Source organism: Falco rusticolus, chromosome 11, assembly GCF_015220075.1.
Source record: "Falco rusticolus isolate bFalRus1 chromosome 11, bFalRus1.pri, whole genome shotgun sequence".
NCBI classification, from domain to species: Eukaryota; Metazoa; Chordata; class Aves; order Falconiformes; family Falconidae; genus Falco; species Falco rusticolus.
The window spans coordinates 30,789,302-30,816,785 of record NC_051197.1 but is presented as its reverse complement, the minus strand read 5'-3'; the positions used below and the strand labels follow the sequence as shown (position 1 = coordinate 30,816,785).

At 41.5% G+C, this 27,484-nt stretch overlaps 1 protein-coding gene across 6 annotated transcripts in view; it reads right to left on the bottom strand.

Annotated features, from left to right (window-relative positions):
- The window catches only part of SMG7 (SMG7 nonsense mediated mRNA decay factor), a 53,925-nt gene that overhangs the window by 2,556 nt on the left and 23,885 nt on the right, over positions 1-27,484 (bottom strand). For 3 of the 6 annotated variants that reach the window (XM_037404844.1, XM_037404845.1, XM_037404843.1), the window contains 19 exons: positions 26,718-26,850; positions 23,328-23,499; positions 22,417-22,488; positions 21,221-21,371; positions 20,745-20,880; positions 18,529-18,691; positions 17,281-17,437; positions 14,927-14,997; positions 14,551-14,611; positions 13,779-13,898; positions 13,099-13,534; positions 9,221-9,365; positions 7,586-7,974; positions 6,459-6,824; positions 4,770-4,919; positions 2,598-2,678; positions 1,851-2,010; positions 324-494; positions 73-224 (listed from right to left, as the gene is read on the bottom strand). In XM_037404844.1, coding sequence (XP_037260741.1) covers positions 73-224; positions 324-494; positions 1,851-2,010; positions 2,598-2,678; positions 4,770-4,919; positions 6,459-6,824; positions 7,586-7,974; positions 9,221-9,365; positions 13,099-13,534; positions 13,779-13,898; positions 14,551-14,611; positions 14,927-14,997; positions 17,281-17,437; positions 18,529-18,691; positions 20,745-20,880; positions 21,221-21,371; positions 22,417-22,488; positions 23,328-23,499; positions 26,718-26,850 — 3,286 coding nt within the window. The remainder of the gene's footprint in view (positions 1-72; positions 225-323; positions 495-1,850; positions 2,011-2,597; positions 2,679-4,769; positions 4,920-6,458; positions 6,825-7,585; positions 7,975-9,220; positions 9,366-13,098; positions 13,535-13,778; positions 13,899-14,550; positions 14,612-14,926; positions 14,998-17,280; positions 17,438-18,528; positions 18,692-20,744; positions 20,881-21,220; positions 21,372-22,416; positions 22,489-23,327; positions 23,500-26,717; positions 26,851-27,484) is intronic. The other 3 variants (XM_037404848.1, XM_037404847.1, XM_037404849.1) reach the window with 3 other exon arrangements.

Here is a 27,484-nt window from a genome sequence, read left to right as displayed (position 1 = left end):
AATGCCCATCAATGGACTTTCTGGCCCCACAGACAAACGCCCCTTCCTGAGCACAGTTTCAGTCAAACATACCTTCAGGCTCTCCATAAGCACAGCTGAGGAGTCCTCCATAGCAGGAGGGCCTTGGGCTGCCCAGGTGCCACTGGGAGCACTGGACTGGTGCCAGCTGCTCTCCGAAGATGACGATGTTGCTGGGAGATAGTCCAGACCAAACCCTCCCATTGCTAAAACGGGAGAAAGACAAGTTCAAAGGAAGGTAGCAAAACCACCGCCAAACAACCGCCACCAGCTGGCTTCATGCGAGCCTGAAACCCAGCACTTGCCTGGCTTATCTGTTTTCCAGCGGTCTGCGACTCTCCTGTCTCTGTTGTCTGGAGTCCCAATAGGTCCAAAGTTGGAGAAGGGAACAGAATTGTGGTTATGGGTTGGAGGGGAGCTTGGCAAGCTGCTGGGGTTGGAGGAGTGAGGAGACTGGCTGGCTGGTGTCGAATGATCTAGTGATTACAAGGCAAGAGGAAAAAGGTCAACAGAAACAGCAGGAGCCTCCTGATTTTGAATTTCTTAGTGCTGCTGCAAATTCTGCCATTACCCAGTTTTCTCCAGTGCTGAAGGTCAGTGTTTATTCCCTCCATTACACAAGCGTAATGCAAATTCCTAAGTTCCAAGTGAAAATGTTTGTGCATATACAAGAACAGAAGGACTGTGCTTAATGTATACGTGTGCTTACCAGAAAAACCAAAAACCAGGAGACCGAGACGGCTGGCTAACCAAAGTGAGCTTTCCCAAGGTTTCTTGAAGAACTTTTCTCAAAAATAAAAACCCCCAATAATCTGTCTCCAAGCTTGACAAACCACTAAAAAAAATGACATTAGACCTTGAGGAGTTTTTAAGTTTACAGTTCCAACTCCCAAGTCTGTGAATGTTTTACACTTCTATGAGTCTTAAGCAATTCAGACCAGATGCCAATACTGAGCAGAAGAGAAGAACAAGCATGAAGAAGCCTATCTGCAGTCAGGACAGAATGATGACTGAAGACAAGACACCATAGCAGGGTGGCAGGAAACTATGTGGTCTTGAATGAAGAGCTGAAGGGAGAGAAAGCTGAAACCATGTGAGCCGTAAATCCTGCTAGAATAAAAGCACTTTGCAGCTCCTTCCATTTCACCCACAACAGTTATTCCTGGTTGGTTGCAAAAGTCTCAGTGCAACCAAAAATCTCATCCAGTGCAGATGTTATTTAAAATCCACTCATTTCTTAGATTCAACTAATTCTAATTCCTCCCTTCACACTCTTCTGGATTTTTAATGAAAATAAAGTCATGATCTAATAGTTACATTTTACACCTTTAAGATAATTACCAAGGAAAAAGCTGGTTTGCTTTGTAGGCTGCTTAACAGTAAAAAACCAAACTAAAACAAAAACCCCACTGTCATATTTTCTTCCACACTCTTCGGTCATACAGTTTCTTTCTCTTTCAAAGATCTACATTATGAAATCCAGTTCTTCCAGCTCTTTCCAAACAGGCAACACAAATTATATGGATCTTTGAGTTTCAGCCCTACTCACAAATGCTTGTCAGGAATCTAAGTTAAAGAGATTTCAGGATTTAATACCTCCTACAACTTTAATCCTGCTCAACCACTTCAATTAAAAACCAGGTTCTTATGCTGTATTAATTACAGAATCCCCTCATACTTCTGAGGATATATAAAGAAAAACAGAAACCTTCAGACACCTTGTCAAGCAGGTATTTTTTTTAATTTCCAGTTACATTTAACTTGCAGTAGGTTCAGAATTAACTCAAATCCTCTTAAATCACTAGATATAAGAAAAACCATACCAGGATTACCTGAGCTGGCTGGAAGGGATGGAGACCACGGAGTCCCTTCAAAGAGAGAATATAGTGAAGTCTCCTGATGGGCAACTGAAGGGGTGACTTCTGTTTTTGTGCTGGTATTCATGTTTTTCCCATATACCTCGTTGAACATGCTGTTATTTGGATATCTTTCCTGCCAAAACGTTAAGTGTAAATGTTTAGGTATTGGATTTATTTCAAATACTGACACTGTACAAAGGAAACAGTTATAGATCAATATATTTTCCTAACTCCTTTTTCACTCCCCAGCCCCCTCTTCTTTGACCATTTTATTTAACATGAAGTCCATCACATTCTGAATCATGACAGATTTCTCCTGGCTGGACTGCAAAGCTTTCACAAAAATTTTATCAAGAACCAGCTCAGTCCTCTGGAAGAGAACAGGGAATCCATCGCTCAGGAAATAAGACCCTACACACCATCACACTTTGAGATGCACCTTTTCAGTCAACTTCACAATTCCACTAACAACAGGGGGTCCCACGAACTCTGCAAGATTCAATAGTATGTCTGCAGAACTATAGCTAGGATGAATTTGGAAAGACAGCTGATAAAGGTAAAGATAATCTTGCTGATACAGACTGAAATTAGGCATCCATATGGTTTTCTTCCAGGTTTTCCATTGGTTTGAACTAAAGGATATCCCCAGATTTCTGCCATGTTAGCTAGTTTAATGGCAAGCTCTGCAGCAGAGGGCTGCAGACTCTGGTCCTCGCTTACCTGATTAAGAGAAAAGCCACTGAGGGACAGGAAAGACGATGACTGAGACATCAGTTCTGATGGTTTTTCCAGCAGGGACTTCTTCAGAAACCAAAAAGAGAAAAAGAGCAGTTAGTATTCAGTGTAATGAGCAGGAGGAAAACATACTATCAGAAACTGCCAAGGTGGTTTTGGTCGTATTTAAAACCCTCCTTATATTTTAGCTCTAGCACCCTGGAGGACAGGGAGAGCAAACTAACATGCAGAAAATCAGTAGTTTCCCTACTAACTGTGCTTAATATCTCCTAATCAACAATCACGACAGCTGAGAGTCTCAGGCAAACCCCACTGCAGAACAGCTTTTCCAATTGCAATACGCTGTCCAATACATCTAGAGGAGAGATTCCTGCCAAAAAACCCCTATGGGTGTGTAAAACCTCGTTCAAATGAGACAGGATCCTTCCTGGTGACCAGAGGACTTCCTCAAACACAATTAGACTCTTGTATGTTGCTACCGACAGACTATTTTTCAGCTTGAGAGCATCCCTGCTTCATAGACATTCTTAAAACAGAAAGAGCAGCCAAGCGCTGTGATTTTTGAGTTAAACAGTCTAAGTTTCATTCAGCATGTTCTCATTTTCACCAATGACTGTAGAGAGGAAGGAAAAAATCCACCTCCAGTGTTTAGAACGGAGATTCCAAAACTCCCCTGTTAAGATATTACAGACCATGACCTTTCCCATCATCTACATCTCCCTCTCTCATGCAGTTGTTATTTCCAGCATAATATTTCTCAGCTTTCTTTTTGGTTCTTACAATGATTAAGCAGTGAAAAAACAGTTTATCTAAAACAACCCTATTTAGGGAAGAAATAGGATCAGTTCTCATCGATACAGAAATCAAAGAAAAATTACAAAGCTCAGCTGGTGGACAACGAACACCATAGAATTGGTGAAGCCATAAGTAAAACTGTGTGTGATCCAAAATGAAAGCTGTAGTCTTGTTCCAAATAAAAGCTCTCCTGCACTCATACCAGATCAGCATGTCAGATGTTTTAAAATTTATTGTTCAAACAACCAAAACCTGAACTAGCATGTCTCTCTCTTTAACATGGTCTCGGTATCTGGAATATCTTTGCTTTTATCCTGTAAGCCAAAGACAAATAGCCCCATTTTCCTGGCAAGCAGTTTCTCGCTTGTTAGATTTTCAAAGTGACAACTCATTACTTTGAAAGCACGTTCTAAAAGGCAGACAAAATTCACACTCTGCATATCCACACAGCTTGCACAGAGAAGAATTTCCTTCCATTTATCGGCAGACAGCAGCAGTAGCAGCTTCAAAGGAAGCTGCTGAAAAAGCAGCTATTAGTTTCTTAGCAAAGGTATCTAATGAGACAGAAATGGATGTCTGTTTTGCTACTGGCTCCTTGGGATGGTGTGTCAAATAACTGAGGAATAGAATTAATCAAAGATTTTGCGCAGAGTAACAAATGACTCTGTTACTTATACTAATCTGAATTACTAGTATGTAATGAACGTGCTTGTAGCCATACTAGAAAGGCATACTGCATTTTCAGAGGCAATTCACAAATTCAGCAGCTCTAGGACCCTCCAAGCTAGTGAACTAGGAAGGTTTTAATTCATAAATGGGGGAGGAGTCGTCTGTAACTCCACAGGAGTTACTGATTACTTAGCCAGTTGCTTGCAATTTTCTTCCAAAGCCATCCTGCTCTTTTACAATCTCTTCTGCATTTAGTAGAGCAGATTCCCTCTGCTTTTCAGACATTTTTGTGAATTAAATATAATGCAGACTATAATAAGCCACAGTTTTTCTGAAGACTTCCCACAGCTGAATCTGTGCTCCCCCTTGCCCTTAATTACTAAGCCCATACAACTGCAGAAGAGCAAGTGCATTAAATGATGCACCAACATCTCTCTTGTGGACTGTACTTACAAAAATCCCCACTGTTATTCTGATTTCTGAACAAATTAGCAGGCCTGGATTCAGCCCAAGAGCTGTACCATGGGCCTTCAGCTGGTCTGAGCTCTTTTATGAAGACTAGCTCAAGGGTGAGGCAGGGAAATGGACAGCAGGGATGGGGGGGAGAGAGGATTTCCACATTTCTTGTAATTTCACAGAAGAAAGAGATGCCAGTTAAGAGTGAGAAGCAGCAGTATTACATCAAATACATACAAAGAGGCTTCGTCCAGGAAGAGAGGCGAGAGGCCCCAGCAGAGCTGGGTAAAGATCAGGAGGATTAGAGAAAATCAGCTCTTCCTCCTCCTCCAAGGCAGCCAGACTCTTTAACAGGTCCGGAGGAAGCAGAGGGGAGCTCTTGGGGTCCTAGTGACAGAAATGAGTACAGTGAGACAAGAGAAGGCAGAAAGGAGAACAGCAAGAGACAGCGAGGAGGGGCTAAGCCACAGCAGGACAAGAGCAAATAGCAAGAGAAATGCAGAAGGCGGCATGCAGAGGCACAAGGTGAGAAAAGTGGTGCAGCAGAAGTGTGCTGAAGTACACAGAAAATGCTGAGCAGAAAACATAACTAGCCACATGGCCTACCTAAAGCATGCTGGGGGCAGAGCTGCACCATCAAAATGATGGGCAGATAGTTTTTATTAGTGGAGCATGTGCTTCCTATTGCATCCATGCCAAATATCAAACCTCTTTTCACATTCAAGGACAGAGAACATGAAATCTTACAATTATTCTTCTACAGCTGACCTGTGAGTAATTTAGGTTTCAAGTAAAATGATGTTTGCATCTTCTTCCCTCCTCTATTTGTGGAATTTAAATCCCACAAGACTTATTTCCACTGCTAACGGCTGCTACACCAACGTACAGCCGACCAGACCAATGGGCCAAAAAACCCTGCAAAGTGCTGGTCAAACTCAACTTCTTGATTTCTGTGAGGGATGCTTAGAACACAAGCATCACGAGCACAGCTACTGTCCATACTGCACTGTGCTGGCGGCCAGGTAAGGGTTCCCTTTTAGTGATGAGAACAAGGCTTGGACCCTGTCTCCATCTAAAAACCACAACCTGGTATCAGGGTAGAATCAGGCTCCTGTATATTGTCTGGCTTTTCTCTCTGAAGGATAAGCCAAGGGATCTCAGCTGACCTGAAAATACTGAGCACATTTACAGAGGCACACCTGACCAAAAGTTTAAAGAGGCCTCTGTTTAAGTTTCCTTATAAACATCACCAAAAGCACTCACAGACAACTCCTGGACTGTTAATAAATAACAAATATTGCAGGTTTTATAAACGGCAACACAAAGCACAACTGCATGAACAGAAGCAAAGTATTCCGTTAATTCAACCAACAGCTAAGGAATTCGTTCAGCTCCCTCACTGTGTGGTGGGATTTACAGGAAAAACAACAACAACAAAAAAATCCAAAACAAGACTGCTCCTACCCTTCTCAATCTGACTACTACAGCCTCAGCCATTCAGTGCACTCAAGATACTACACAAGTGTTAAGAATTCATCTAAAGGGTACTAATTCAACTGCAATTATTTGGATGGCTTTAATGGTATTCATCAGTTGCCAGACAAGAATGTTCCCCAAAACTATCAGCTGCCATGTTTCTTGGCCTGGCAGACACAGTGCAAATATCAATGTCACAACTACACTGAACAAGACTTACACCTACTTGAAACCAAATCTTCAACAGCCGGATCTCACATACAGCCAACTAAAATGGAGAACTCATCGCTGTCTGCTGGAATCCCATTTACTGATACCCAGCTCCCTACTAAACAAGCTCACATAGACATACTTGGGGCTACAGGGCATTCCTGAAACAGGGAAACTCCTAGAGTTGTCAGGAGTATCAGAGTCTCATTGGTTTTCACCACTCATAGCATGGATCTTTACCTCAAAGGTCATCCTGGAGACAGCATCCTGCTCTGGGCGGAAGACTCCTTGCCGCTTTCCCCTGCGGTCCATGTTAGACTGCTGTGCCATCACCCTGTTGTCAGCCAGGCCATAGGAAGAGTCCCAGTAATATTCTGGCACCTTGACTTCTGAGGGGTTCTGGTTATATGGCTCCATTGGGAAGGGCTTCATTTTTTTCTCCAGAGGTTGCTGTTGCATCACAGGAGGCTGCAATGACTGCTCAAATAATTTGAGAGGGTCCTGGGCCTGCAGGTAATAGGACTGCTTAACGGGCATGATCTTCCCCAGTGAGCCTTGAACTTGAGGTGGGTTCCAGAGCTGCTTCGATGAGTCTGTCTGCGGATACTGAGGCAGAGACACACGATTTCACCAGCAAGCAGGAACAATTCACGTTAACTGAACACCTAACTCCATTCAAACTGTTGGTCTGGCTCGCTTGTGACAGATATTCCACAAACATTCTGATTTACTACTGATTTAACTACTGATCTATTCGCCAAAATTCACAGTCTCAATAGACATCTAATACTCCTTAGTCACACTTTACCCCAACGGCCAAGTATAATCCTTACTCTAACCCAGTACCTTATAAACACCTTTACTAAGGTACGGAGCCAGCATTTTGCTGCCCAGAACATCAGGAGGGTCTCAGCATCAAGTCCAGACATGCCAGAAGGGAGATTATCTCTAGCACAACGTGAGCATAAAACTAAGATCTGTGACAGAACTGACACTGCAACCCAGTTAGCTCACTGGAGAGTGTGGGTGAAGATTCAGATTCAGTCCTCATTACTCACACAAAGAAACCAGAAAAGCCTGAGACAGAAATACCACCTTCAATACCTTGTCTATAAACAGAAACACACAGAAAAGAGTGACCACCTTCCCATTCCAGTAGATGCCTTCCTCTCCGCTATAGAACCGTATGTTCACGCCCACCAAACTTCAGCTCTTTTCTAAAATTTGCCCAGAAGTTCACAGATCGAAATTCCACACTTACGGTCTTTAATGGCAGTTTTGAAAAGGTATAATCCAGGAACGTTAGGTCTTGAACGTTGCCATTTATTTTTAAACAAAGCTTAGCATATTGCATTAGTCTAGTTTACCTGCTGGAATCCAGAGTGGTGTGGTGGGCTCTTCCCCAGGCCCTGCACAGCTTTTGTAGGGGACTGTTGCTGCTGTTGCTGGGCCAGAGCTTGGACCTGTAACTGGCTTGCGGACTGTGCTGTTGCCTGAGCTGGTAAAGATGAGAGGGGTTGCTGGGAAGGAGGTGGTGTTTGCTGAGGTCCCTGTGTCATTGGCCCTGGTCCAGAGGGCCGTTGCTGGCTGTAAGGAATGTGGGACTGTTTCCCACCTTGCACCTGGTTTCCTGCAGGTGAATGAGCTGTGGGCTGGAGGAAGGTTCCTGGGACAGAAACACCACCTGGGAAGGTGTATCCTGTGCTCATGGAGAAAGCCACAGGAGGGGGAACAACATAGGTTGGAGGTGGAAACCCTGGAAAAGATAAAAATGCACCTTTAAGCACAATTTGACAGAGCAGATAGCTCCCCTCCAGAAAATATTTGGTGGTTTGGTTTTTCCTTTCTCCTCCTATTTTGCTCATTTAGCTCATTTAGGCCGCGAGGACCCGGAACACCAGTTTGCATACATGCACTCCAAATGTCCTCTCTCACCCTTGCACACACATGCTGTGATCACAGGGGGATCCAGAGTTTTTTCTCAGGTTCTCTTGCAATATTCCAGGCACTGGTAACAGTCAGTCAAGGGCAGTATCTGGGAGAGTCACATGTTTCCACCCCCCACCCCAGACGTCAGTCTCCCCACTTTCTCTTCCCTTCTACTTTTTTCCTTCACTGTTCTGGGTTTTTTGATGCTTTACTCCCAAAGTTCCCTTCCCCTCAAACACACACATTTTCAGTGACTAAACTTCTGGAGCAATGAACAGAAGCAGTCGATAAGTCTACTGCCTCTTCCCAGAGGATCACCAGTCTCTGGATTAATTTAGACAGAGACAGATGGTAAGCAAACAAATCCTCATTTCCACAAGATCAGTTCCTTTCCTGTAGTTCACAACGAAAACAAGTTTGGAAGGCAAGCTTTAATTCTGTGTCTCACGGGCCAGATTTTACGCTGACTTTGGAGCAGGGAAGATGTCCCTCTGTCTTATATCCAGCAACTACATGTAGCAGCTGCAGGGAAGATACAGCTTCCAGCTATTTCGTGAGCAAACATGAACAGCAAGGTATGACAGGAACACTCTACAACAAAATGGGAACACGCAATGTGGCAACTACAGCAAGTAAGACCACACAAGTTACAGCCTGAAACATGAGCACCACTACAAAAGAAACTGAGCTTTAAAAGAAGCAAGCAGTGTGATTGATCTTCTGTAATGGAGTCCCAGACACAGAGAACACTTCCTCCTCAGCTAGCAGGAGACTTTGTCATGTTTTGACTAACTACAGAAACAGCCTACCATGAAGCTCCTTGATCTCACACCCACTAAACAAGAAGGAAGGCGGCAGATTTTACGACAGACCTCGATTCTAAAGCGTAAGGAATCTTATTTATCTCATTTCAGTTCTGCTATGCCCGTTCTTTACTACTTAGTAAGACTCTCAATGTGAGAATGCATGTTCATTAAAACAGCTCCCACCTTCAGAGGCTGTAACAACCACTATTACAAGATTTTCTTTGCAGTGAAGAGTAAACCACACTTCAAAAGAATGATGTAAATTACCTGGCCGGCTAGGAAGGGGAGGGAAGGCTCCTGGGTGATGAATGGGGATGAACTGAGAACTGCTGGCCTGACTTGGAGTCTGAGTTACAGGTGTTTTCCTGGCTTCAGACACCGGAGTCTTCCTCATCTCTGTCTGGGATTTCACCTAACACAAAAAAGTAAGAAGAAATTACACAACTTCTCCTGTAATTACCCACATCATGTCTCAAGCCCAAAAATGAACTCCCAGATTGTCTGAGAGATTATTTTCTTTTCCCTAAGTAATTGGGAGAGGTTTGGAACACAGGAACCCAGTTCCCTCCTCACTGACCTCAGGCAGTTTACCCTGCCTGTCCTCAGGCACTCCTTGCCTCACAAAAGCACTCTAGGGAGATCTACCCAGAAGATGCAACAGGCTCCTTCTCTAGCGAGAGAGTGGGAAGCAGACATCATAATATCCTCAGACCATACAAAGAACTTACCATGCTGCTCAACTGCAGTGCCTTAGAAACAAAACAAAAAGTGCAGATGCTCTTATGCTTCTCCTAGGGCACTACTTCAACCTAACTCATGGTACTTACCTGCAGCACCTTAAAAAACAAACACTACCATGTTCTTCCTAGGGAACTTTCAGCCTAAGCCATTCGGTGACATATACGCACCAACTCCTGCATACTACGAAATTCTTTTGACCAAGAGCATATAAGACAAATTACAGAAGTGTTTAAACCTCTTTCAGTTTACTGTGTAACTGCTGTATGTTCTGTTAAAAGAGCTGCACCAGTTAAAGGCAGAGAGAAGAATGTAATGTAATGTTTACCTGATTCTGAGTCTGCTGCGGTCTGGGTCTTCCTGGAGAGGAAGACAGAGGGGAAGACTACTTTCCCTTTCTGTTCAGCTCAGCAGAACTGCCTGGAATGCAAGATGGAGCAGGCAGGAAAAAGACAGCAAGCAAGGAACCCGGGCAATACAGAAAGGGCCCAGGAGCAGACCTGACGCCAAGCCTCAAAGGTGATTGAAAGAGAGGGGTTTATCACAGACCAAATTTAAAAATTCAAACCAAACAAACCAAAACCGTGTGGGCTTTACTTCAACATTTAGTGCTGCTGAGTTGAAAGGAGTTAAAGGGCAGGTCTTTTCTGCCAAAATACAGTGGTAAAGGGGTAGATGCATTCAAATGTTTTCTCAAGTTTGTTTTCAAATAAATTTGAATGTCCCCATTTAGAAGTTATGGGAGAGTGGTTTATTTTTTGCATTTAATTTAAAAAGTAGATTGTAAGGGAGGTTTGGGCATGTTTTTGATTTCCCGCTAGAAAAAGTCAGGAGTGAACTCTACCTCAAGGTTCTAGCTGATGCTAAGCACCACGAATGATGCAGCCCCTGCTCATGTCACATCTATTCACTGACAGCTTCACCCTTCACCACATTCTATAAATTCAACTTATATCATGCTGTCCCTTTTTTCTGCACAGTAAGCCAAATGTTTTTATAACCCATACTGAAAGCTATGCATTCTTTTATAGCAATGTCAGAGAATTCAAAGACACTCGTCCTGCCATGGGATTTCAAAACATGAGCTCCAGTCTGCCATAAACTCAAAGCTGCCGTAGCACATTACCAAAGACTGCTTCCAAAAGCCCTCCCCCCACCCTGCATGACTTGTAGTTAACTTTTAAAACCTAAGTATCTAAAATTCATCAATCAAGACAGACAAATTTCAGTTGCTTCCACACTTCTACCTGATCTCACCTAAAAAGTGTCAACACCACCAACTACTTTCTCCTACGCAGTGCTTGAGAGAAGCACTATTTCATCACAGTGACCTCTGAAAAGTAAGTTACACCTCAAGTAAGTCTGCATTAAACTTTCCTCGGCATCTAACATTATTTTCCCTAGAGAGAAGAGAGTCAACCTATGTCACACTTTCATAATCGCCTCAGAGCACCCAGGTTTCTACTTATCTGCAAAACAGGACTGATTACTTCTGTATAATATCGCTAACATTTTTGCTAAGTAGGAGCTGCAACATTTGTAGCATTTAGGCTTTTGAAGGCAACGAACTATGGAGGAGATAAAACCTGAAGGCCAAAGCAGACAGAGCACTCACAAACCACCTAAGGATACAAAACCTACACTGGTTTCTCAGAGAGTGGGAATCAAACCCTCCCCATATTCTGGAGTAGGTCTGGATAAGTAAGACCACCAAACTATACAAACCAAAAGGCATCCAAAAGGCATTTCATGGGAATAGGTGCCATAACAAACACAGCTGATGCAACTAAAAAGTCAAAATGCATTTCTATTCAACAATAGATGAAAAGTGACCAACCACCTAAAAACATATTTTTCTACTGCTGGGTTTGCAGTAAGTTCTTCTTGAGTTTGTAAACATTTAAGACTAAGACAAGCAAATTTCTGATAAATCAGCTGGGTCAAAATTAAAATGTCTTCCCTATCCAAAAAAACTAGACATACTTCTCAGAAGATCCAGCGTATTTTATCAGCAAGTCCTTCTTTTCCAATTCAAGGGCACACATACCAAAACTGGGAGCTGTGCTCAGGCCTGCAACCACATTCCAGACTTCAACAAATAAGTAAGAAACTTGCTACTCTAACTCACCTACATTGGCTTTCAGATATCAGAATCTTGTGCGGTGACTCACAAACAATTGCCACATGGTTCTGTAGGCTACGACCCTTTTACCTGCCTTGGTAGGACCCCTGCAAAACCAACTGAATAACAATGCCAGTTCAGAACTTCCATTTTATAATGATTATGTTTAATAGCAAATAATGAGGAGAACAAGAATGAGCCAAGGGTCCTAACACCACCAGCTGGAAATATGAAAGAGCTGGTTTGTCTAGCTTAGGAAAAGAAAAAGACCTCAATTGCACAGGCCTTCAGAGCATTTGCAAAGAGGAAGACTTAAGTTACTCTGCAGACCAGTTTCGGAAATTAGTAGTAGGTTTACACAGAAGCAAGGGAGATAAAGCGCATTAGGAAATAATTTCCACTTGCAAGAACAGTGAAGAACTGACAGTTTCTCCAGGGAAATAATAGAGTCTCCACTGCTATTACTAAATGCCTCCAGACATCATCAGGCAATGGCTGAGATGCAGCCAAACCATCCAGCTACAGATCAGATCAACCCTGAAACTCTCCACCCTTATCTTCTACAACTTGATGGAAGTCAGACCAGTAAATTCACTATTTACTCACGAGGTAAGCATTTTTGTACATAATGCTCACAGAAACAGAGGAAAAAAGCATGCTTCAAAAAAATATAACTGATAGAGCAGCTGATATGAAGCCAACAGTTTTGAGCAAGCACCTGAGCACAGAGAGATACATGGTTTAAGAGCAGTGTGTCTTTCCTGACTTCCACAGAGGGCCACCTGACTGCACACACGTTACAGAGGATCTTACCTCACATATACAATTTGGTGTTTTTGCGATGTATTCAATTTGTTGAATGTGCACAAGTCAACTGAACTGAAAATGCAGAGTACCCAGTTCCTTCACAACAGACCACAGTACGAGAAAGAGCATGACTGTGATCTGGCCATGCGAACAGCCTTCGCAGCCTGAATAATTTGTGGAACAACAGACAGAAGTCTGGATTTTTTAAGAAGGTTCATACAGCAAAATCACCTTTCATTGCTCCCTGTGTTTTCCCCCCCAACAAATCAAGAGAGCATCAAGGAAAAGGACAGAGACCCAAAGATCACCAATACCTGGTCTTTGAGACAGTTGTGTTTCTATTTTTTTGGTGCATTAGCTGTCCCTGCAGGGCCCACAGCGAGACCTCAACTCTACCATACTCTATACAAGCAGTCACAGCCCTGACACAAGCATTGTACCGCCTAAGACGCAGTACCCCTTTGATCTAAAAGCTTACCTGAACTGCCACGTTCTGCTTTCCTGCTTCCTGCATCTTATCCAAGCCACATTTCTTGGTCTCGTTCTTTCTTTTATTGTTATCCTTCTTCGCATCATTCTTATTGGCTACTATTCCTTTGCTATAGTCCCGCCTTTCCCTACCTACATCTTTAGGGGGATAGACTCGCCCTTGCTCTCTGTTCATTTCCCGTGGTTTGATGTTCTCTTTGAAGGTGACCATTGGTTTTTCTCCTGTGTCACAGTTGTTGTTCAGGCTTCTGCCAGAGGACAGAACTGATTTGAGTCCAGGGCTCCCATCTGTAGATAGCGGCTCTGCAATAGATGTTTCCTGCGAGGCGAGACTCTCTTTGGCTTCACTAGGGTCCTCTAGTAATAGTTCTGGGATTTCTGTCAAAAACAACAGCTTTCCTACCTCATTTTCACACTGAATCAACCTGGAAAAGACAGAAGGGAATTGAAAAGCAAGCACATTATTCCAAATACATTCCTTAACATAACCACTCTATGAAGCAATGGCTGCTGACCCACACAACATGTTATTGGTGCTGTCAGCATCTCGTATTTATATTATACCTAATTGCCGTGTTGAATAGTGAGAAAAATAACATTCTACTCTGGTACCTGCATTAACTAAGCTTACAGCAGCAAATGAAACACCGAGAAGCTACTTGTAATTACCTTGGCTGATTATCAGCAATCCATTTGCCTGTGAAGATCAGGCGCTGCTGCCGTATCCGACGTTGCTGCCCTTCCTTATCTCCCGTAATTGCCTGGTGGCCTTTAGAAAAATCCAAGTTTCTAATTTTGACATAGGAGAGGGAAAAATAATTACACCATTACCCTCTGCAACATGGTATTTCTTTAGAAAGACAACTGGTCAGCGACACTCTACTATAAGCTGTGAAATTTCACCAGCTACTATTCAAAACATGACTGTTACAAGATGCCCGATTCACAGATATAATTTTCTGCTAAGATGCAGCTATACATTAAAGAGGTTTGGTGGTTGGTTTTTTAAAACAGAAGGCCAAAAAGCTCATCTGTGTGATGATAAAGATTACAGAACAGTTGAATGAATATGTGTGACATTTAGTCAGCATTTGTACATGTACAGGGATACAGTTAAAAAAAGAGTAAAAAACAGCAAAGTAAAATCACATCAGGAAGTTTTAATGTAAAAGTATTCCTTTCCTCACTTCTCAAATTCTTCCCTTTCAATTCACTAGTAGGAAGACTACAGAAGAAAACCAAAAAAGTCATGAGCAATATTACAAGCTCATCACTTTCCCTAGAGTTTAGCTACAATGACTACTGCAGTTGTTCTGAAAAGACACCTACATCAATCCATACAGTAGTAAGTATTCATAAATAAGATACGGTAGAGAACAGGACAATGTCTATCAAAGTAGTGGTATCAGTAAGAGTACAGTCTCCTTCAGCTGTCACCCACCTGAACGAGGGCCTCAGAGCCAAGAATCCTTGCAGCTCAAATTCTTCTGGAAGGGGGGTTGCTGGTGAACAGACAAACAGTGTAAAGAAAGCATGAAAGCACTGAGTACAGTATCATAAGTAGGTATCTCAGCAAGGTCACTACATAAGGTATAATTAACATGCTCAATTGTACTGGTCCACCCTGCAACCTGAGAGCTCAGGAATGGTAAAGTAAAGTCCGCTCAGCATGAAGAAACAGCATTTGCAAAGTATTCATATGCACTAACACTAGAAGACAACTTGCTCCCTTATTTGCTCTTCAACTGCAATTCCTCATAACATCAGGAAAAACACCATTTGCAGCGCTTTACAGCACAGACTAGAAGCATCCTTACCATTATTATTGGATAGATCTTCTTCATGCGGCTGGAAGCTGTTCAGAAGAGAAATCAGCCAGGGCCATATGCTACAAATCAGAAAACAGAAAAACCATGAGAACTGCAAAACACGGAATCTATTTACCTTACCAAGAAAACACTGAACTCTGTTACATGGCCACAGCTTCCATTAATCTCTGATTCCCAAGAAAAGGTAAAGTTTCTCTCAAGTGTCAGGGAAAAAAACCACCTCATTGGAAAAATAAAATCTTTAAAAAGCCAATTTAACATTACCAAGGAAGCCAGGCACTCGCAGCACAGTGTTCGTTACCCAGCAAGTCAGAAAGCCTGCTGTGAATTTAACCAGACAAACCTATTGCACAAGGAAACCTTCAGAGCACCTGCTTGCAATTCATGTTTCCCAGTCCAAAGCTGACTGCTTTCAAGGCACAATAAATTAATCAGTTGGGAAGCAAAACAATTTATCAAGATACAGCTGTGCAGAAGTACTTCTGTTCTTAGCACTCTAAGAACATTAGCACTCTACTGTAGCACTGAAACAGTTACCAGAAAAGTAAGATGGTCTAAGTAAGGGTTGCACTGAGTAAGACCATTAAACTAGAGGTTAGCTGGCAGCCTTGCTGCCTTGCATTGGCAATAGCAGTACAAGCAATGACTGGAAATTCTTTACAAAGGCCCTGGAGCAAATAATTTAAAAATCTCAACAATCGCTGCATAGGTGGTTAACATTTAACCACCACCAACAGGCTGCTTTCTCCTATTTTTAAAAAGCTCCAACCCAAAAGTCTAAGCATCCTTCTTCTGCTTTAGTGATGGGCACCAAGTCCATGGAAACAACATAAAACTGTTTTAGGAAGGTGCCCACTATGTTCCATGTTAGTGAAACGGATCTGCCCTTCCTCAGCAAGGCTTTCAGTCATCATCCAGCACCTGGGTTGGAGAATGCAATATGCACTCAAAAGCCTGAGGTCAGCTGCTTTCCTGCACCGCCACAGGGACTGGAAACGTTATGCTTATTCTCTATGCTAAACTAAGCAACAGCTCCTTCCCGTGACTGACAAGGAACAGAAGGAGGGAAAAAAAGAAGAGTCCAAGTCTGTTGCAACCTACAGTAAATTGCAACCTTCCTACACGTTTGAAATAATGAGATTTCATAGTAAGAGATTCCTAAAGAAGAGTGATGTAGCGACACACTTAATCTAGACCTAATATGGCTTCCACAGGGCAAGTCTGGAAAAACTCATTTCCAAAGACAACACACTAGTATTTATGTAGTCACTTCTGTCCTCAGTTCTTGCGTTCAGATTCACCTGCTTTTCTAGGCTTCCTTCCTATTTCAGATGCTTGTTCAGTCTGGGGTACGATTAATTATTCACAGGAAAATCATAAGCATAGAGTGGGGACAACTGAAAGTTTAAAAAGGAATAAGGATTATTTCTTGAACCAAGAGCACAATTAAGTATGAATTCAGAATAAGGAAGACTTCTCAATATAACACAGACATCAGGTTATTAAACAGAGACCAATAAAGGCATGTGCACGCGTGTGTTTAGTTGGCAAAGAACAACTTTGATTAGAAATAAATAGGGAAGAAATAAATCCCAAGAGAACTGAAACTACTGTGGCACATCGCACAAGATCAGCTAAGCAAGCTGCTTTCACACCATTTTTCTTATTGTGGCCATCCTAGAAAAAATACTCATCCATCTGTGTCAGTAACAGCCACCCTGATCTGAAGAAACGCCTTACAGGTCAGAAACACTTAATTGAATTGCTGTAATTCATGAAAAGTTAAAAGGCTATTTAAAAAGTTGGCGAATTTTGAGCTATTTAAGCCTAAATATACAAGATTAGAGGCAGAAGGGGAAAATCATCGCAACAATCTAGAACAGTAATGCCTGTGCTGACTTTTAAAGACATCCTCTACTAAATTCAATTTAATTCCTAGATGATAAGCCAGAAAACACAGATGCCAGTACTGCTGAAGAGACTGCTTAATGCATGAAATTAACGCAACTATTCTCCTGCTACCTACCACGATTAATCTGAGAAATCATTACAAAAGGTTAGACTAAGGGTACACTCAGTAGTTACGCTCAAGTCAGACATGGTAAAATAGATCCCCCTCATCTTAAAAAGTTACGTGCAAGCCTAAAGCCAATTGCAACAGTGAACTTGTTCATGTAGCCTACAAGTTTCATGTTTTGTTCCATGAGCTTTTTAGCACACATTCTCTATCATTTTGATGTCTGTAATATTTGTACAATCACTTTCCCCATTACTCATTTGTGGATCACCACTTATTATTACTTTATTCAATCAAATGTATCAAAAGAAAGATGAACACTCACTACCGTCTTTCATCAACCACTGCCTCCTGGAAAACACTGGGCCTAAGTTTCAGCCAGTCCATTGAAACTTTCACAGCTGGAAGAGGGTATGCAGCCCCAGAGTCCTCCTGGTAGTCATTTTGTAAAGGACACTTGCACAAAACTCCAAGAAAGGACACTAGAAACAGAGCAAGAAAAAAGCAAACAAAACCAAAAAACACCAAATGATGCAGGAATGACACATGAAAATTGATCAAATAACCTATCAAACACATCCCACCCATAAACCCCTATTTTTTAAGAGCTAGTTCTTTAGAACAAAACTGCCCAATTACTTCATCTTAATCCACCAACAGATCAGAATACCTTTTTTTTTTTTTTCAGAAGAGAGTTTTCTAGCACGAAGCAGAATCTTGATGTTTTTTCCCCACCTCTCCTTTTCAAGTGTGTCATGGCAAATGATTTTGGTAGGTTAACAAAAGCTAGTGAGACAAGCTCATTACAAAAATATTTATTCATTTATTAGAAATTATGATCTCGACTGTCTACCTGTATTATACGTACTTCCCCAGGTCAGCAGGCACACAAATCCATCAGAGCTAGCTCTGCAGCTCACACCCGTTAGGCATACAAGTTGAGAAACAGTAACCACACCAGCGTGACTACAGTGCTTTCACAATCAACTCCAGGCCAGCAAACTGCAGAAACCCAGCTATTTAGAAATTTAGGTGTTTATGAACAAGGCCAAGCTGATCATGGGCCAGATCAGGTTAAGCAAATCAGCATTATGCAGCTAGAGTCAAAAATGCTCTGCACTCCCACTTATCTCACGGTTGATATTATCAAGAGCACAGAAGCAGTTGAGGACCTAGTTCTGTCAGCTTCAACTTCAGTCTTGGTGACTCAGAAATAGCTCCATTCAAAGCTGCTCAAACCGCACTGTGGCCAGCTGCAGAGCAGCCCCCCAAGAGGGGCACTACCCACTGAAAATCTGGATCCAACTCTGCACCCAAGTTAAAATGTTCTTTCAGAACCAGCAAAAACATGCAGACTTCTGCAGGGCTTCAGACTAAGTCCAGGGCACATAAATCCAGTATTAGTCAGCACTGCTAGACATAAATGATCCTTCTCTCTTGTCTTTCTCCCATAACATCTATTCTCATCACTTACCTCACACAACCATTAAGCTAGACACCGACAGCAAATTACTACTGGATTCCATATAAAAATGAAGAAGAAATACAAAAATCAATTAGTTTTCATACTTACTGAAGAGAGCCAGTAACTGTGTCCAGCAGAGTTGCTCATCCTGGCTGTAGCTGTGCTGCTCTGTTTCATTGCTGAAGTCTCGCAGGTGATGTAGTTGAAACAGATTGATAACAGTAATATGTACTAACTGCTGAGAATTGAAGGCCTTTTGGAATAACAACCTCTGCAACAAAAGCACACGTATGATGTATGTATTTTTATATGGTAAAGCATGGACTTGAAAGGATTAACAGCTGCTACTTCACTGCTTGACTAATGCGTCTGCCCTTAAGGCAATATTCATTCGAAGTTTTATTTTCAGGTCATCTCTATTAGCACGGCACTGGGCTTCCCACGAGGACTTGGGCAGATGCCCACTGTTAAGCCCAAGGCTTCTGCTCATACACCAAGTCATACGCACACAAATCAACATCCCCTTGGATATGGTTCTCTTTCAGAGCAAGTGCAACTTTAATGTGTAATGACAGCACTGCAATGCAACTGCAAGAATTGCAGAGGCATGTATATCTACTGTATTTTTTCAGTTTTTCAAAGAAACAGCACGGAGAAGGTGACATTTAAAAAAAAAAACACCCCAGGAAAATTTAACTAGTGTGTGGTTATGTATTAAAGCCTAATTCCACATCTGACTTCATGGGTCATGGAATGCCACGGTGGACCAAAATAGCATGAGCTATTTACAACAGTAACTATGCAGTAAAAGACACCGTTCTCAGAACAAGGAAAGAAACTTAAATGGTTTTTTTGAGCACTGGGGGAAAAAAAGGAGATATCCTAACCCACAACCAACTTACCTTCAGATGCAACAGTCAGAGAGGCAAGTGGATTCCCCAGAGTAAGCAACAAGAAAAGGTTTGAGCTCCACGTTCAACCTTGGTTTTTAGTTCAGGGCATGAAGCACTCTACAGCCAACAGCTCAAACTGGCAGAGCTGTCAGCAGCAGAATCGTGGGCTTGGCTGAACACTCCTAACCCTAGGACCGTTCTCCTCATACGGAGTTAAAAATCAACCACAAAGTTAAAAGTGATTATCCACCATAAAGCCAATTTCACATCCACATTCAACCCATTTAAGTCGGAGAGTTGCTTTCTAGTAAGTTAAACCTTATGTTGCATAATATAAACAAAAAAGTAATCTAACAACAAAGCAGGGCTTGATTAGCTCTATTTTAACACCCTGGATCAGTTCAGAAAAATAAGACTGTTCCACATGCCTGAGCAATGCTCATAATTATTGACGGAAAGTATTGTGGAAAAAGCAGTACTTGTTCAACAGCCAACACCACACACAAAAAGACACACAATTACTTAATTTTGAGACAACATTAATTCCCAGTGTTCAAGCAGCTCATATTCAAAGCTAATACAATTCCCAACAAGTTTTGTGTTTCTTAATTGCAGCCCAATTCAATGCAAAAACGCAAAAATGACACTGTGAAGAATATTTGTAATTCTTTATATTGCTAAGACCAGCTTCCCCTTTTTTAATATGGAAAAGCACCCAACTGCTCTGTTGAACACATCTGTACTACCTACTCATTTTCTACAAATGAAGATGATGAAGCAGAGCTGAACAGTTAATATGCTGTCGTCTTTGAAACTGTACTACCTTGGTATAAATACCTTACAAAATTATCTTTGTTTCAATCCTTTCTGTATTGTCCAACTTAATGAGCTGGCTATATAATTAATGGGTGCACCTAGATTTTCCAGAGGAAACGTGTTCTGAGTAGTTCTAGACTACACACAAATTAAGTACTGGAACACTTTTTAAAGGCAAACCGCTGACAGGAGAGGCAAGTTGTCTGAGGAAGATTAAAAGCAACCTTAATAACCAGTGGGAATGAATGAACACCATCCAAAAAACGAAGCTCTCAAAATTACTCAGGCAACTGAGCCAAGACTTTGCAGATGAATCAAGTGCTTTTCACGGGTACCCAAGAATCGTCCAGGTTAAAGAGCACAGAATCAACAGTGGTCATTGATTTCTCCTGTATCTCTACCAGCAATGCACCCCGTGTCAAATGGGAAAAGTCCCTGTTTGCAGAAGTCAACAGAACTATCCAGTGTTAGCTGTCATACAAACTTCCCACAACTGGTTACTTGAGCTTCCTGTATTTTAGCATGTGAAAAAGTTATTATTGGACTGTAATTTCAGAACTCAGCTGCTAAAAATAACCTCCTCAATATACTAATTAATATGTTATTAGAACTAACCTTGAACTGTTCTTCCAGCTTTTCTCGAAGAGGGCTCAGCTTCTCCAAGCTTTTACTCAGGTACACATGGCCATGGAATTTAATAAAAGCCTTGATGAAGTCAGACACACTCCATCGAGTCTTCACCTCATCACGACTACATTCAGAACAGAAATACCCAACTTTAGCCTTTGGAATTAGACACAGCTGCACATAACATAACACAGTTTTCCTGTGAAGTTCAAGAAAGGAGGAATGTGCATGTAAAGCTACTTTTTCACGTTGGCACAATATGTTTATTTCCTGCGTTCACTATTCACACTCAGGAGCATCCCAGACACAAACTATTCTTTATTCCACACGTGTAAGGACTGGACGGAGATTGAGAAATTCCTGTTTCTACTACCAAATATGAATAACTTCTGGCAAGAGAGGTACATCTGGAAGAAGTCTCCTCCATCTTATCCAAGCAGAAACACATTGTGATTTTGTCTTACCTTTCCAGTGCTTTAGAAAGTGCTTTTTGTAGGTTAGTGGAGGCAGCTGGAAAAGGAAACTTCACAGCAATGCTTCTGCAGTAGTAGAAAATTGTGGTCAAGTGGTCTCCTTTGGAGGAAGCTAGAATAGCCAACTGATTATAAGGCTGACCTAACAGAGAGAAAGACAAATCGTCCGACAAGTTGTCACAGATTGAAGCATGCCAGATTGCAGATTAAGTGTGGTCACTTGAAAAGCGAGCACGAAGTGCTAAATTCTTCAACAGACAAGGTTCAGGTGCTGACCCTTTTACTCCAGCCTCATATCAGGACCACTCAAATGAAAAAGCTTCTAGATTTGTGGTGCCGTTATTTTTTGGGGTGGGGGTTTTTGTTTGGGTTTTTGTGTGTGTGTGTGTGTGTGTGTGTGTGTGTTTTGCTTGCTTTCACACATCTTTAAAACTGGACAACAAATATGGCATAAGATTTTTCTCTAAATAAGATGGTACTGTCAAAACCAACCTTTCACCACAACAGATTTTTAGCTTCATCTCTTTGGACAAAATCTAGCCCAATTTTAGCTCATGAGGCAAATATGACTGTCAATAGTCAGTCATATTTTTTGCCTATACAGTAAAAATTCCTATAGTTAGAGTAAGGAAACTTTTCCAGGTAGAATATAACTAGCTAAAAAAATTGCATTACTGGTTTCAGCAGCCTGGCTAAAAAATGATTTATCCTTCTATCACTATGTCTATGTTTTGGACCACTGTAAGACAATAACTAAAAAGCTACATCCCTGAAGTAAAGAAGCCCTTAACGTGCATGAACAAATTGAAAAATCCCATTTTAGCTACTAAACTTTGTTCACATGCCAATTTGCAATAAAAGAAAAAAACACTGGTGGTAGGCAAGTTTTCCTTAATTGTACTTCGTAACATATGAATCTAACGCAGTACAATGTAGCAGCAGTGAAGCCTTGGAATGAAGCTGTGCATTACCTTTTTTGTTTCTAAATATTCACAAAAAGGAGAGAAGTGACACAGATCAGGGAAACAGCTATTTACCAACAAGTCAGGCTTTGTTGCACGATTGTTTTTGATATTTGGGGAAGAGAGGTTTATTTAAAATCCCAAGTTTCCAACTGCCACACAAGAAAAGCAGTACCTCAAAATCTTCCTTCGAAATTACAAACCAAAAAGGTATCCCAGACTCACCGTTAGAAGGGACAAGCTGAGCTGCATGTCTGTAGTAAGACTCTGCCTGGCTGGTCTGATTCCTATAGCGAGCTAAGAAAACAACAAAAAACCCAAGCTGAGGTGTAAAATTTAACTGTCCTGCATTTAATATAACCCAGTTTATCTGAAGAGCATTTTACTATTATTTTAGAAATAAGCGTCACAAAAACATACAATTACACCAAAGAGCACAAGGATTCAATGCATTGAATTTTGAGGTGGTGTTTTTTCCTGAGACCTTATGGCACAGCTTATCAGTTCTTACACAGAAAGATGCTGTGCCAATAGCAACACAACCAGAGAACTACAAATATTTTTCACACTTCTTTGCACAATCAGAAACTAGATCAACCTTTAGGTTGTTCCAAAAGCAACTGCAGCTTCCTGTGAAAAGATAACTTTCTGCAACACATAGTTGTGCTTTAATCAATAAAGAAATAAACCCATTGAACATAATGAACTTAACTCTGTCTATGAAAGGCTGGATTTCTAATTGTTGCCTTTTTATGTAAGATTTAAAAGTTATGTTCTGAAATGGAGAAGTATGCTAGCCTGCTGCAACAAGCTTTTGTAACAGTTACCGGTTTCAACGTTTCACTATGCCTACCAGCTATAACATGATTAGTATGCTAGAAGACAGATTCTAGCAAATCACTAGAAAGCTAGTGATTAACTGTCTCCATGTGTTAATGTGTAACACACATTAGAAAAGTCTAACAGCATTACTTTCCAGACCTTTCCCCCTGCACCAACCATCAAACATACAATCAGCTACTAATTTGGAGGACACTTGCTCCAGCAGTTGCCCATCTTATGTACAGAACCCTCTGTGTGAGGGCTGAACACAGCTAGAACTCAATATCCCACTTCTTTTTCCTTCAAAAACTCACCAATATCTCCAAGGTGGACAAGGCAGTGCTGGCAGATGTAAGAGCAGGAGCTAGACTGAGGCTTCACTATGGCGCTGGTGTGCGTCTGTTTATTGCTAATGATTCCCAGCTGGGAAGACTTTACACGACATGGCAAGTCTACATTAAAAACTGTGCACAATTCCTGTAATAACTAGAAAAACAGGTCTGGTTTAGTAGCAGCTACAAAGAGTAATTAGAAAAGCACTGAAACAATTGACAAAACTAACAGAGCATTACTCAGAGTCACGACTTGGCTAAACATATTTGAAGTGAACAAGCCTAGGTTACTGTAAGTGAGACTTAAAATCACATTCTTTACTCCATGCTGCATTATTCTGCCCAAAACCATGAAGAGCAGTTGTACTCTTCTTTAAGAGCTGTGCATCCCAAACCAGTAAACAACTCAATTCCCACGATACTTATATTACCAAGCGTGTATCAGCGGAGACTATCAGAGATCTACTAATCTTGTTGGGTTTTATCTGTTTTGTTCAGGTTTTGGGGTGGTTTTTTGGTTGGTTTGTTGTTTTGCCTTTTTTTTTTTTTAAGTAGAGCACTCAAGAGGAAGACAGTCTTTTTTTATATTTTGATGAAGTGACACCATTCTCAGAAAATAATGTAAGGGAATGCCACTCATCCTCCAAACAACCTTGTTCCAGCTTAAGAAACAGCACCACCCTGACTTAAATTTTAGAGAGAAGCCAGAACAAAACCAAGTTTGTAGCCAACATAAGACAACAGCAGCTAACAGTTCAGTGCCCGAGTCATCAGTAAATATTTGTGCTAAACAGTGAGACTCTTTCAAAGAACAAGGCATCAGCTACTTGATCAAATATCTCAGAAGCTAATTGAAGGAAAACTTGAACTTTGCCATCCTAATTTGTGCTTGTGAAGTTTTTCCTAATGGACTCCAGCAAATACTGTGGAAAGTAACAGTAACCACATAGTGATGACAAGTGTGTGTTCCAAAGTGTTACAGGGTTAAAAATGCAAGTAAGAATTGACAGACTTTCTCCCAGCTGAGAATATACTCGGTCTCTAAATAAAACTGACCTGCAGCAGCGTTCTGCTTCCAGATAAAGGCATATAGAAAGCTCAGGGCTGTCAGTGGCTAAACATGCAATGGGGTGCTTTTGCTTGCTGCAGAAAAAGGTTCATGCTACACTTCCCTCCTCTTTTGCTGACTTTTGTATAGTAGATAAAAATCCCCAAACAAGAGGGATTCCATAGATGAAAGCTGGGTAAAAGAAAGGAACCTGACATCTTCCGACATGCTGAATTAGGAAAATTCATGCTTTCTTTCAAAGTTGTCACTTACACAGGCCTCACAGTTGCAGAGCACGTATCTTGCCTGAGCAAAATCTCTAGACTGAAAATGGGACAATAAGCATCACAGCAAACAGTGAAAGACAACCCAGTCTGTGGCGTCACACACGGAGAAGAAAAAATCCCTGATACACTTCAGGGGAGAACAAGGTTTTTGCAAGACATACAGTGGAGATGGTAGAAAACCCCAGGCAACCATGCCACAGCCTGTCAGACTGGCTGCTTCAAATAAAAACTTTCCCAAAAAAAATGCTGAAGGCGGGGAAGGGGGGCAGATAATCACAGAGATTCTGGAGAAAAAACTGGGGTTGTCTTGCAGATATTCAGAATCAAACTAGGAATTGATAGAGTAAGAATGACCTACAGTGCCTGTTGTAACCTGAAGACAGTGCAAACTAGCCACGACAGAAAGTCTAGTCAGACCACTACTCAAGATAGAGGATTCAGCAGTGACAATGTGGCTGAAGTGTACACCAAACAAGGAGAAAAAGGATAGAAAGGCAAATTATCTTTAAGGCCATTATCACACACTGACTCTAATTTTCCATAATCTACCAACTGAAATCTAACACTGGAAGAGAATATGGGCAAACACCCAGCAGTAAGGAATACATGAAAGGAATCACACCCCTTTTACAATCAACAGAAAACCTCACAAAAGATATTTAGTGCAAGAGCACTCAAAAGTTTTGCTATACAGGAAGAAAAGTTCCTGTAACTGAAGTTTGAAATTCTAATTGACAAAAAAACCAAACAGAATTCAGACTGAAGATGTGCTTGTAAGCTTGAGAGTCTTCATCAAAAAAATTATATGTTGTAAATGCTACCTGATACTCTTGAGGACAACCACACTACTTACGTGCACAACCGTGGTGGGCACTAAGTTAGGTATTATTTAGGAAAAAAGCTGTATTCAGGTATGTATGTAGTATGTACATAGCTCTTGGAAAACACTAACTCAATGCTCATCACTGGAGTTACAAGGAAGGGACACAGAACAAAGCACTAAACATTGCGTCATCACACATCCTTCAGTCCACCTGCATTTTGGAATTTTACACATACTTCTGTTCTTGAATAACTGGAGCTATGAACAACAATGACTTTCTTTGCTGAGCTTTAGCTATATGGGGGAAGTCTCACATTTTTAAAGATGAAAAAGAATTATGAAAGTGACCCACAATTTCATACACAGTAATGAAAAGGTGAATGGGAATTTTTGGAGAAATGGCAGAAAAAAGAACTAAGAGTACAATGAAATCATCAGTTAACATGTTTGTTGTTGGGCTTAGTGGGGTTTTTTTGTGTTACTCTTAGACATTACAATTAAAATACAGAATTCTTACCACAGATCACTGCAGAGACCAGAGTAAACGGCTTCAAGAGGGACTGGAGAGTCAATTAAAGGCTAGACCTCCTAACAGCTACATGATTCAGATACAAACTAGCTCAAGGCGGCAACAAACATACAGCCAGAAAGCAAGAGACTAGAGCAATTTTCCTGCTGCTTAATGCTGACTCTGAGCGGTCACAGCAGACTACTGAGAGACACAAAATACGGTGCTAAATGGACCTTCGATGTGACCCAAAGCAGCACATATTAGGCTTTAAAGCAGATTCTATTAGAAGGGAACTGAAATTGTTGCCATCTTTTTATAGAGCACCAAAACAACTACCAGATTCACAGAAGTTTCAGATCAATTTGAGGCTGCAGCTGATCAAAAGAAAGCACATCACCAGCTTTGCAAACACGTTCTGCCGAGAGCACCACCACCAGCAGAGTATACTGCTTGATCCAGTACAGCGATAATTTCCTACTCTAAGGGAAAAGAACAGGTTTCACCCCCCTAAAACCTATCCTCCCAGCCTTCCTCAAAGAGATGACATGCTGGTATGATACTGCAGCCCGTCTCTCATGAACGGCACAGGAGGTCTGACAGCCAAAGGTTTGTAAAGGACCCACACGCAAGCAGCGTAAGGCCGAGGCACACTTGCTTCCAGACTATGCAAATACACCACAGCCAACACTTTTTTGCAACTCACCTGTGTGTAGAAGCCACTAGCTGCCTCTAAGAACAGAGAAAGGTTTGCCTGAACTTCACTCCGATTTGGATTTGCTCTGTTTTTCGCCTGACCCTGTAGCGTTGTGATCTGATTTTTAAAGGCATGATTCCAACTGAAAACAAAAGAAACATTTCCTTTTTTCACTTTGAAAGTGCAGATGGCATAAGCAACAGGAAAGAATTGTTTAATTACATAGCATCAGACATGGAAATGAAGAATATTTAAATTCAGGCAACATTCTGATTTGAAATAATGTTTAATATGGAAGAACTACCTTTCCCTCACCTCTCATAACTAGGGAAACAGATCCTGATCCTATACAGCTAACACTGTAACAGCATTAATATTTGCTTATAATTGTTCTGGTTTACACAGCATAGTGCTCCCTCCCTGAAACAGGATGTAGGGTGTAGAAATCAGGGTTAAAAATCACTCAGTAACTGGAGGCACGGACAGGACAACCCAGCCAGCCTATTCATCTTGCTTCCCTCAGTGCTGGAAGAACCACATGCTTCTCTAACCTAAACCTGTTAGAACTCATGTCTGCATCTTAAATCAGGGAATGGACTCAGGGCCTGGAGAAAACCCAGGAGGATCCTCCCCTGATTTGTAAAGTTCTCTCCTGATATTCCTCCCCCTCCTGATACTCCTCCTCTGCCCAGCCCTACCACAGAGGGCTTAAAATGAGGGTCTTTAGCAGCTACTCAACTCCTCCTGTTAGACCTTGCTCAAAGCTCCAGGTGATT